The following is an 11,453-nucleotide window of genomic DNA, read 5'->3' on the forward strand; positions in this document are numbered from 1 at the left end:
AGTTGACACGCAATTCCACTGGGTTTGACATGTGCCATTGATCAAGATGTTTGCATGAGGGTGATCTTTGAGTCTCCATCCCCAACCATATCCCCTCAAGCCATGTGATCAGGCAGCTGTTTTCCTTCTGCGTTTCCGCTCCCACAGTTCTTCCTCTGGATGTGGACACATTCTTTCTCTTAAGTCCTGGAGGGAACCTTTTAAAGGAAGTGGGTTCCTGAGTGATGGAGTAAGAGCCTAGAATTACCTGTGCAGGGACTGGATCTTGTATCACGGGCCAGGAGTACTTGTGCCTATTTGCGGGCGATCGGCTCAGGGGAGCAGAACCTCCACCTCCGCAATCTCCCATCTGACAAGCGGAGTACCTAGCTTTGAGTTCCTGATGCAGTTAGAAGAGCTGGGGCGGACTGAGTTGTTGAATTCAGGAATGCAGAGAGAAGGCCAGAGATCAGGGTCCTGGCTGTGTAGACACAAGGAGAGGGGCATTGCCCCAAGCTGGCAAAGGAAAGCAGCCCGACGGGTGCCCAGCCAGCTACGTGGAGCTCCAGGGAACAAGAAGTCCTCCGAGGTTTGGAGCCAAGGGCACTGGGAGCAGGGCACCTTTGGGCCACAGTTAGGAGGAGGAACTGGTCTTGTGGAGTGTGGATGGAAATCATGACTTCTGACACAATGAGATGACGTGGAAGCAGAAATATCCAACAAGAAGCCGGGCCGGCGAGGCTGAAGCTCAGGAGAGAGCTAGCAATGGCGCCTTCTCAGTAGTTCACAGGGAGGAATCCTTGGATGCCAGGAACTTTGCCAAGATTCCCAAGGAATAGCCCAGGGGACCAGGACAAAACCTCTTGGGAGGCTTAGAGGGATGGGAAAGCAAGAGGGGGAGTCAGGAGAGTTCAGTATTGAGGGCTTTTCAGCATCCTCCTGCCCAGGAATGGGGCCTCTTCCCTCCCAGCTCAGAACCTTCCTGTCCAAAAAAGAGAAACAAATAAGCAAATGCATCCCTCTGTCCTCACCCCTTCTCTACCCTCTCCCCAACTCTGCCAACGAGTCTGAGCTGCTGCGGCTCCGTGGGTGTCTCCTGGACCAAAGTGGGGCATTGTTGTTCCCCGGGGCTTAGGGTTCCTTTAGTAGTCTGAGTGGCTTAATCGTAGACATCGTGGGTGTTGGACTAGCCCTGCTTCTCTGGGCATCTGTTCCCACAGGTCTTCTATTCTAATTTCTTTGAATTCTCAGATTTCTCCCGTTTTACTGCCTAGGAGGACAGGATCATTTATTTAGAACTGGAAGAAGAGACAGCTAGAGAGGGCATCAGGCCTGGAGATGGGAGGTCCTGGGTTCAAATCTAGCCTCGGACACTTCCTAGCTAGGTGACCCTGGGCAAGTCCCTTAACCCCTATTACCCAGCCCTGACTACTCTTCTGCCTTAGAACCGATACACAGGATTGAGTCTAGGACTGGGAAGAGGGGGGACACACGGGAAGGGTTTCCAAAGAAGAAGAAACAGAAGTTGGGAATGGGTTGCTGGAGCTGGCCGTGCACGACTGCCCTTTGGGAAAGGAGAGCCCATGCTATGCTCTTCTTCGTGACTCTGGCCCGAGTCTCGGGGGGACCCTGAGGGGGGCCAGGTCTGCTTGTCTCTCTGGCTGGTAGAAGTTGGCTTCCTCGTCCTCGGAGCGCCTCTCCAGGGGTCACTCACCATTCCCTTCCTGGCCAGAGTTCCCTCAGAAGCAGGTGGACTCTGTGGTCAAGCGAGGAGCATTTCATGTGCAGAATTAAATTAATGTTGGGGGGACACAGAGCTCCCCACTTTCTGCCCCCTCGGTCCCCATCACTGCAAAGCCTGAGCCCCCCCAGATTGGGTTTTTCTGCATTTACAAAGAATCTATCCCGTTGGTGCCGGCCATCTCTGTCGCGGGGTGGCCAGGCCGTGGCGGCCCAAGCCAGGCTTTGGCAGCCTGTGGACCTCCGGGGCTCCCAGGACAGGCTGCTTGTGGAGGGAGCCCTGGCCCATGAGAGACTATTCTGGAGGGAGGGTGGAGAGCCGGCCGGTTTGTGGAGCAGGAGAGGTTCCAGTGGGAAGAAGGCGTTTCATCATTCTTGTGGAAAATGTCGTTTTGTTCTCGGGCTGCCACTTTCTGAATTCTGGTAGAGCTGGGAGGCCCCAGCGGCGGCCCCGGGTGGTCAGAGGGCACAGCCTGGGGGCCCTTCGGGGAGAGGCAAAGACCTGGGATAGCACCAACACCCAGGAAATACTCTTAACAGGTTTTTAGGAGCAGCAGGGTGGCTCGGTGGACCAAGAGCCAGGCCCAGAGAGGGGAAATTCTGGGTTCCAATCTGACCTCAGACTTCCCAGCTGTGTGACCCTGGGCAGGTCACTTACCCCCAGCCCTGACCGCTCTTCTGCCTCCGCACCGAGACACAGCATTGACCCTAAGACGGAAGGTTGGGGTTTTTTTTTTTTAATTTTAATATTATTTTATTTGGTCGTTTTCATACATTATTCACTGGAAACAAAGATCGTTTTCTTTTCCTCCCCTCCCCTCCCCCCCCCCCCCCCCCCGCCTTTCCCTCTCCCATAGCCGACGCATGATTCCACTGGTTATCACATGTGTTCTTGACTCGAACCCATTTCCCTGTTGTTGGAGTTTGCATTATAGTGTTCATTTAGAGTCTCTCCTCAGTCTTATCTCCTCCAACCCTGTAGTCAAGCAGTTGCTTTTCAGCGGTGTTTTTACTCCCACAGTTTATCCTCTGCTTGTGGGTAGTTTTTTTTTTTTAGATCCCTGCAGATTGTTCAGGGATTGCATTGATACTAATGGAGAAGTCCATCACCTTCGATTGTACCACAATGTATCAGTCTCTGTGTACAATGTTTTCCTGGTTCTGCTCCTCTCGCTCTGCATTACTTCCTGGAGGTTGTTCCGGAAGGTTGGGGTTTTAAGTATCTTTTAAACTCGGGCCTTTTGTTGATCGCTTGGCCGAATTCTCCCTCGCCTCCTCCCCTTCCCCCAGAACCATCCCAAGTAATCCTGGTCATAAGCAGGGACGCAGCACTTCAGTGCCTCAGTCGTGCAACACCGAACAGACCTGAAGCCGGAGGGCCGAAAGAGCAAGAGCAAAAGCTGGGCACTGCATTGGTGACCTCGGTGGAGCCTTCTGCACTCTGGGCTGGGGGCAGGAGGCCCCGCTTCAGTGGCGTCACGCCACCCTCATTCTTTTCTTTCTTTTGAGCCCCCTGACCTGCCATCTTAGAATCCATCCTGTATCCGTTCTGAGGCAGAAGAGCCGTCAGGGCTGGGCAGTGGGGGTGAAGTGACTCACCCAGGGTCTCACAGCTGGGTCCGATTTGAATCCAGGATCGCCCTAGGCTCAGCTCTCCATCCACTGAGACACCTGGCTGCCTCGCTGCCCTTCCCTTCCTCTTCTTCCTCCTTGGGGATGCTCTTTTAGAGGCTGCACTACAATCCCCAGAATGCACCTTGCACAGTTAGCATCACTTCCTGCCCAGCCCTTACCCACCAGGTAAGACCTTGGGAGCAACCTTGAAGAGCCAGGAGGGAGGGAGATGCTGAGCGGAGGCCAGAGCCCCGGGCCAGGTGAGGGGGCGGGGGTGGGGCGCCTTATTGGCCTGTTTGTGAATGTCACGACTGACACTGACACAGCAGGCAGCTGTTCCTCCCCCTGGCCAGCCCTTCTCTGTGTGGTGTGTGCCAGGGTGCTCCTCCCGGAGCTCCCAGAGTCTCAGAGCCTCATCCTTTAACAAAGCATCACCAGGTGTTCCACACTGAAGGTGTCTTTGGCTCCCTGCAGTTGTGAGGAATGCTGCGGCGGCCTCAGTTTCTCCTCAGATTAGCAGAAATCTTCTTTTATGGCAATACTCTTGTTCCTTGGCTTTTTAGGGAATTCGGAGGTCACTTTCAGTCCTTTCTGTCCTTGTGGATGGAGACTGCCAGAGTAACCTCATAAATCCAGCCCAGCAACGGAAGCCTTAACTCGCCTTTTTTCCTCCAACCCCACAGACACTCCATTTTGGCTTTGTTGACAATTTGATGGTGGGGGAGCGGGACCATGCGATTTCGCGTTTCTCGGTGGTTTCTTCGTGAGGCCGCCATTTTATTCTTTATCACTGTTTGGCCTTTGGCCATTCTGCTGGCGAAGGCGTGTGGCCATCTCTTTCCCGGTCTAGGTGCTGAGCTTCGTTACGCTGTTTTTGTGCCGAAGGGCTTCACTTGATTGTCTAATGAAATCGATCGCTTTTGGCTGTCCTACAGTCGAGATGACAGGGTTCCCTTTCTTCTGATCTCCCGCTGAATTTGGTCACTGAGCTGGAACTTATGCGGAGGCCGGCACGGCGGAAGAGCGCGGCCCTTTTGGACCACAGGCGTCACTCGTTTCCCGACTCGAGTTCTTGGCTAATGGGCGTTTCCCCTCTTTTGACAGACCCTGTATTCAGGGCCTGCTGTATTGGCGTTGATGAGCGCTGTTTGGTGCTCGGCGCTTTCCGTTGCCCCTCTAGAAGCAGACGGCTGCGGTTTTGGACGAACCCCCTTAAATAACCTTCCTCTTCCTCTTCCCAGACATCGCTTTCGGCTTTTGTCGAGTTTAACGTGTGAAAGAAGTGAATCCGTTGAGGGCTCTCGCCATGGTTGCCTCCTTCGTGCTTTGAAGTCAGAGCTCCGCTTGCCCTGTGTCGATGGCCGCGCTTTTGTCCGCCTGGCCTCAGAGGCTTTTGGAGGCAGGGCTGGGAGAGGATGGAGTGTGTGGAAGGGGACGGGCGGCCCCAGACTGGAGAGGGCCGAGGAGCTGGGATCCCCCTTGGTAGCCTCGAAGGCCGTTCAGTGGGCGCTAGGAGCCATAGGGGCATAGCAGGGAGAGCAGCGATGGGAGGCCAGAACAGAGAGGCCCGGAGAGGAGGACGGGGAGCCCCCTGCCCTGTCTGTGGGGATCATAGATGACTCAAGGAGCCAATGGAGGCAAAGTCTGGGGCTGGGTGAGGGGAAGAGGGTGATGCGGCCGAGCCAGAGCCACGTCAGGCCAGGAATTGGCAGAGTTTGGGAGGGTCGGAGGGAGCCGGAGGTTGGGGTCCGTTTGTTGTTTCTTGATTGTCTTGGCTCCGAGGGCCACCACTGGGAGCTGCCAGGCGAATGCGGCTGCTTTTCCTCGATGGGTGGGACCCTAAATGGGCCCCCTTTCCTCTTCGAGGCTCATGTGTGCACGGTCGGGGGACGGAGAGGCCTCGCGGCTCCCCGGCGTCCAGAAGCCCGGCCTCTGAGCGGGACGGAGACCAGGTCTGTCCCACCAGGGAGGCCCGGAAGGAGGGAGGAGAGGAAGCAGGGACTGGCCTGGGAGGGTCGCTGGCACCTGGGCTCTGGCCTTTCAGCGATGGGAAGCCCAGGGCCCTCGGATTCACCGGGCACAGCTCTCTCCGGCTCGGCTCGCCAGCACCATCGGAGCCCGGCTCCCCGAATTAGTAGAGCGAGGGGGCCCCCCTGAAGTTTGGGGATACCACCACCCGAGTCTTCAGCAGCTGGGGGAGGGGCCGCTCCAAGGCCAGCCCCCGAGGGAGGGTCCCTGCTTGGCCCTACAGCTTCATTGTCAGAGTCTTGGAGGAGCCCTTGGAATGGGCATGGAGTCCGGAGGAGGCAGGGAGGGGAAAGGCCTGAAGAGGGGCGGCCTGGCTCTCGGGGAGCCCCGCAGTGTGATGGCCGCCTGAACCTGAGACGGGAGGGAGGGGGAAATAGAACAGGCGGCCCTCCCAGATTCTCTTCTCTTCCCCGCCTCACTGCCAAGTTCTCAGGCCCGGCCTGGCCTCTTCGGTTGGTGCTTCCTGACGGTTCACTAAGCTGGTTCTTGATCTTTCCTCTGTCTAGGACAGGAAGCGTCAAGGGCCAGGCAGTCAGGGTCAAGTCCGAGGCAGACTCGAACCCAGGGCTGGGGAGCTGGCCCTCCTCATTCATTGCCTTAAGGCATTTGTTCTTATCTCCTGGTGTTTTCTCCCTTTTGCCATTTTCCTTTGTTCTCCCTCCTAGTTCTGGGGCAGCCGGGGTGGAGGGGCTGGGCAGGGGGCTGCGTGGGGCCAAGCCTGGTCTGGGACGCTCTCAGGCCCTGGCGTGGCCGCCCTGGCACCTCTGGCCCCCTCCTGGGAATGTGGTGGAGATGGCCGGACGCCACTGGCTGCCCCATTTGTTCTGTCGAAAGAGGAGCCCGGAAGCTTGTCCGGCTCGAGCTGCGGCGGCCCGTGTCCACTAGGGGGCAGACGTGCTCCGGGCGCAGCTCCTCTGTCCACCGTTGGGTACCCCCCAGCACTCCGTTGGGAGCCCGGGGGGAGGGGAGACCGCAGCCTCTCCCCCAAAGTGCCCCTCGAACCCTGCCCCGAAGCGGAAGCAGCCCCCAGGCCTGAGGCAGCTCAGCTCGCCTGTCTGGGCAGCAAGTGTCCGGCAGGGACCCCCAGAGGCCAGATGCTTTAGCGCGCAGCGGCTGCCTCAGCGAAGGCAGCGGGTGTGGAGGAGGATGGCGGAGAGAGCCAGGCAGCCTCCGCCTGCCTCAGTTTCCTCGTCTGTAAGACAGGCGCCGCGGTACTGAATTCTAAGAGTTTTGTAAAGGCCCTCGTCAGCCTTCCTAGCAGCGCCCCAGAGCCACCAGGATCGGGAGGTCCTTGCTGTCTCCCCGCGTCGCAGTGACCTTGGGCGGGTCCCCCACTCGGGGGTCCGAGTGGCGCCGCCCGAGGCCTTACAGACCGAGTCGGCCTCCGACCTGGATCCCTCCGGCTTGTTTCTCCCCTCCACGCAGGTCTGTCTTGGCGCTTTGGGGCTTCTCCGAGGTTTTCACTGGCATTACGTACTGGAGAGCGCCAGCGCCAGGCCATGGGGAGGTCTGGGGGGCTCGCAGGAGAATTAGAACCCTCGTCCCCCTCCCCCTCCCCTCGGCCTTCGGGGGGGGTCGTGTTCTAGCGTGACCCCCGCTTCTCGAAGGAGTGGCTAAGAGCAGGCCGGCGCCCTGGGCTCTGTGGGGCGGCCCTGGGGAGAGGCGCGGCTGGATCAGAACCGGCCCCTTTGCCCGACCTTCTTCCCCGTCCCTCGGCAGCAGCCGCAGCCCAGTACCCGGTTCTGACCAAGACCAGAGCCGACAGCCAGGCCTCGGCTGGTCTCGACGAAAGCCGGTGGATGGGGGTGCCGTCTGCGGGGCCCGGAGCTGCGCTCGCCCGCTGGTCTGGCCCTTCGTCCCGTCCCCTTCGCGGGGTGGCAGCCAGCGGACGAGACTCCGTGAGAGGTCCGGCCCCGGCCCCGGCTCGCTCGGCGTCTCCTCCTGCTGCCGCCTGGTCCTGACCCTGCCCTCCTTCTCGTCCTCAGAGACCCCGAAGATGAGCCCCCTCATCGAGCCCCTCTCCTGGATGCTGGGCACCTGGCTCTCGGAGCCCCCCGGACACGGCGTCTACCCGAGCCTGCAGCCCTTTCACTACCTGGAGGAGGTGCACATCAGCCACGTGGGCCAGCCGATGCTGAACTTCTCGTAAGTCCAGACCGCTCCGGCTCTTCCTGTCGCGGCGCCTCTGGGTGCCCAGCAGGGCTTCAGAGGGCCCCTCGGCCTGTCCAAGGCTCACAGGTGGCCTGAGCTCTGCCTGGCGTTCTTGACCCTTAACGTGAGGCAGAACTTGTGCAAAGCTGGGCAGCCGTCTTGGCACTAGCGCCCATCTTTGCTCAGGGGCAGCAGCCACGCGTCCTCCTCCCTCGGGAGGCGCAGGAAACCCCCGTCACACACCCACCCTCGGCAGTAAATGGAAAGGCCAGCGAGGGGGCTCAGTGGAGAGCCGGGCCTGGAGATGGGAGGTCCTGGGTTCAAAGCTGGTCTCACACTTCCTTGCTGGGTGACCCTGGGTGAGTCCCTTCACCCCCACTGCCCAGCCCTTACCCACTCTTCTACCTTGGGACACAGGATTCATTTTAGGACTGAAGATAAAAGGTTTTAGAAAAGGAAGGACACGGATATCATCCTCTTTCCTGGTATCCTGCCACCTTTCCTTGTCTGTAGGCTCGGGCTGCAGAAAGGCAGCAGCAACAATCTGCTCCTCCTCTTCCCCCTTTTCCTTCTCTTTCTTCTTCTCTCCTCCTCTTTCTCTCCTCCTCTCCTCTTCCTCCTCTTCCCCCTTCTCCTTCTTCTTTCTCCTCTCCTCCTCCTCCTCTTTCTTCTCATTCTTTTCTTCTTCTTCTCCTCCTCCTCTTTCTCTTCTCCTCCTCTACTCCCTTCTCCTCTTTTTCTTCTACTCCTCCTTCCCCTCCTCTCCACAAAGCCCTGCCTGCTAATGACATTTGCCCCATTCCTGGTTTCCTGCCCAGGTTTAACGCCTTCCATCCAGACACCAAGAAGCCAATGCACAGGGAATGTGGGTTCATCCGTGTCAAGCCCGACTCCAACAAGGTGGCCTTTGTTAGCGCACAGAACACAGGTACTGGCGCCCTGCGTGCGTCCCTGGTGCCCTGACGCCCACCTTGGGCCGCTGGCACTGGGGAGAGCCAATGGGCAGGGCCAAGGAGTGCCAGCGTACCACAGGAGCTCTTGGGGAGAAGGAGGGGAGGCCAAGGGCTCAGGGGCTCAAGGATGTCCGGATCGAGGCCCTCCTAGAAGCTGGGCTCCAGCTGCTTCAGGGGATCCCTTTTCCTGCTCTGGCACATTGAGGGGCCGCAGACCTGGACCCCCTTTTCCCAGAGGGGTGTCAGCCGTCCCAGGGGCAGCTTCTCTTGTCTGGCTCCTCCTGAAATGGTTTGGTTCTTGGGGGGAGTCTGGCAGCCACGGGCCAGGCTCGCCGTCTCCAGCCCCGAGGGCTGATGGAAGTGAGCGTCCACCGGCCGTCTGGATGACGCCCTCCCTGCTCTCCTGCCACGTTTGTCCAGGCCATCTGTCAGCTTTGAAGGCTGGATGGGGCTCCATGTGGCCTCACTGCCTGAAGCTGGGGGAGACTTGCCCGTCCTGGGGCCGGACTGGAAGGAGAGCTGGCTGGGCTGCCCAGGGGAGAGGACGGCCCCTCGCCCAGCCCAGGGAGGGGGTCACAGGGGGTCAGGTGGCCTGTCCAGAGGCCCCGAGCTCTGCCTGTGCCCGCCTGGCACGGGGATCAGGAACAGGACCCCCCCCACTGAGCACAGCCTCTCCCTCTCCCAGGGATCGTGGAAGTGGAAGAAGGCGAGGTGAACGGGCAGGAGCTCTGCATAGCGTCTCACTCCATCGCCAGGATGTCCTTCGCAGCGGAGCCCCGGGTGGAGCAGGTGAGCCCGCCCCGTGCCCTCCCCGTGCCCGAGCCTGCCCGAGAGTGGGGAACAACGGAGGGCTCTTGGTCACCTCAGAGGTCTCCTCTTATCAGTGGGCTAACGGCCCCCCTTGCGCAGTCTGTCTGCACTAGACCTTTGGTGATGTCCGCCGGCACCCGGGGCTGGGAGGGGGCGAGGCCGACTCCGCTTGGGGCTCCCCTAAAAGGGGGGTCTCTGGGGGCTGCAGGGGCCAACACGCCTTGGCCTGTGGGCGGTAGGTTTGCTGAGCCCCTTCATGCCTGGCCCTGGGCCTGGAGCCAAGCCTGCGGAGTTGGGGGGGTCGTGCTTTAGACCCCCCCACCTGCCCCAATGGGATAGTCCCCTTTGGGGCCTGTGGGCCCCGCCTGGACACAGAGGCCCTGGGCCAGTCCCTTCCCCATTGCTGAGGCCTCGCCTCTAGCGCTTCTATGGATTCCAAGATGGCCGGGAGGGGAAGTGCTCGGGCGTGGGGCCTCCCATTGGGCCAGCCGAGCTTCCTGCCGCCTGATTGGTGGGCGGGTAGGAGTTGAGGCGGGGCCTCTGCCCCCCCCAGGAGGGCCCCGAAGCCCCAGGGGGGCCCGGGGTGGGCAGCCCTCAGCAGGCCTCCCTCGGGGAGACCCGCCTGCATGTCCAGCCCCCCAATCCCGGCACGAAGGGCCCAGAGAGGCTACGGCGCTCCAAAGAGGGGGTGGAGACGGAGAGGCCTGAGGACAGGAACGCCCCCAGCAGGCCCCTGTGCTTCTGCCGCCTGCAGCCGCCCGGCCTCCATAGAACGCCGGACCGGGCGGCCGGCCCGAGTGGCAGAAGCCCGCCAGGCCCGCCTTCTCTTGGCACCTACAGAGGGATTTTCCCAAGAAGGGGGGCTGGGCGGGCCGAGGGGGGACCCGCCCTGCTGCCCCCCAAGAGACGCCCTTCTCTTTGCTCCGCAGATCATGCGCACGTTCCGCCTCACCACCGACGGGAGGCTGGAGCAGACGGTCTCCATGGCGACCTCCAGCCAGCCCATGACGCAGCACCTGCACATCACCTACAAGAGAGTGTCGCTGCCTCCGCCTTCGCCTTCGCCTTCGCCCTTGGAGGCCCCGCTCTGAGCGGGAGGGAGCGCCGCGGCGCAGAGGCGGCCCCCACCCAGAGAGGCCAGCCCTGCCACGGCCCAGAAACCAAATAAAAGCCCTTTATTTTTAAGGCTGTGGTTGGAAGCCTCATGACGGGGGGGGGGGGGGGGGGGGGGGGGGGGGGGGCACTTGGGCTCCTGCTTCGTCTCTCCTTGTTCCGCCGGCTGCCGGCGGGATTGGCTCCCCAGCCGCGATGCAGCCTCGGCAGGCAGGAGCGGCCGCCACGCTGGGCTCCGCTTTCCTTGTTGCTCTCGCCTCCCCCCTTTCTCTCCTTCACTCACCCCCCAATAATGGTGTCCTCTGTGGCTCCCGCCTGTCCTCCCCTCACCGCGCAGCCACACTGGCCGACGGGCTGTTCAACCCCCCCCTTCCCGAGCTCGCCCAGAGGAGGCCCCGGGGGTCCCGGGCTCTTCTTCGCCCCTGTTTCAGCCACCCATCCGCAGCTCTAAGGAAATACTCCCAAGCGCAAAGTCGGCCCTGGGGGGCTGGAATCGGGCCTTCCCTTGGCCTCCTCCCGCATTGACGCCCGCTGTCTGGAGGAAGGAGGGAAAAGGGAATTGTGGGGAAGCCGGAAGAGCCGGCCAAAGGGCTCCCGCGTTGGACCGAGAGGACCGATCCTCGGGCTTCAGGCCTCGGTTACTTCCCGTCAGAGGCCCCCAAGGAGCTCCGGTGGGGCCCAAACCAGATTAAAGCGGTTCCGGCTCGTTCGAATGTGTTGGGGGGATTGATTTTCGAAAAAGAAATCTGGACTTATGACCCCGGCAAGCGCCCTCCCCGCCCCCCTTCTTGGAACAACAGACACGCTGGTCCTTCCGGGTGGGAAGGGGAAGGGGGGAGGGGAGCGACGAGTCTGATGGTGCCCCCAGGACAGCCCAGCAGCTCCCTGGCTTTGACCCCCCCTCAGGGCCTCCAACTTCTCCCAGCTCTGCCATCAGACCTTTGGAGCCTCGTTCCCACCAATGGGATGCTCAGCAGCAATGATGCTCGCCTGTGGGAAGAGGACGGCCCTGAGCCTCCGCCTCGACTGACCCGACTGACCCGGGGACGTGCCCACAAGTGTGCA

At 60.8% G+C, this 11,453-nt stretch overlaps 1 protein-coding gene across 2 annotated transcripts in view; it reads left to right on the plus strand.

The window, feature by feature from the left end:
- Nucleotides 1-10,460, plus strand: part of THAP4 (THAP domain containing 4) — a 27,097-nt gene extending 16,637 nt beyond the window's left edge. Inside the window, exons 1-5 of one of the 2 annotated variants that reach the window (XM_001374496.5) lie at nt 3,485-3,593; nt 7,347-7,506; nt 8,331-8,440; nt 9,151-9,254; nt 10,205-10,460. In XM_001374496.5, the coding sequence (XP_001374533.4) occupies nt 3,563-3,593; nt 7,347-7,506; nt 8,331-8,440; nt 9,151-9,254; nt 10,205-10,366 (567 nt within the window). In that variant the 5' untranslated portion in view covers nt 3,485-3,562 and the 3' untranslated portion in view covers nt 10,367-10,460. Of the gene's footprint in view, nt 1-3,484; nt 3,594-7,346; nt 7,507-8,330; nt 8,441-9,150; nt 9,255-10,204 lie in introns of those variants that run through there. The other variant, XM_056808188.1, reaches the window with a different exon arrangement.
- The last annotated feature ends 993 nt before the right edge of the window (nt 10,461-11,453 follow it).

This window comes from Monodelphis domestica, chromosome 8 (genome assembly GCF_027887165.1).
Source record: "Monodelphis domestica isolate mMonDom1 chromosome 8, mMonDom1.pri, whole genome shotgun sequence".
Lineage (NCBI taxonomy): Eukaryota > Metazoa > Chordata > Mammalia > Didelphimorphia > Didelphidae > Monodelphis > Monodelphis domestica.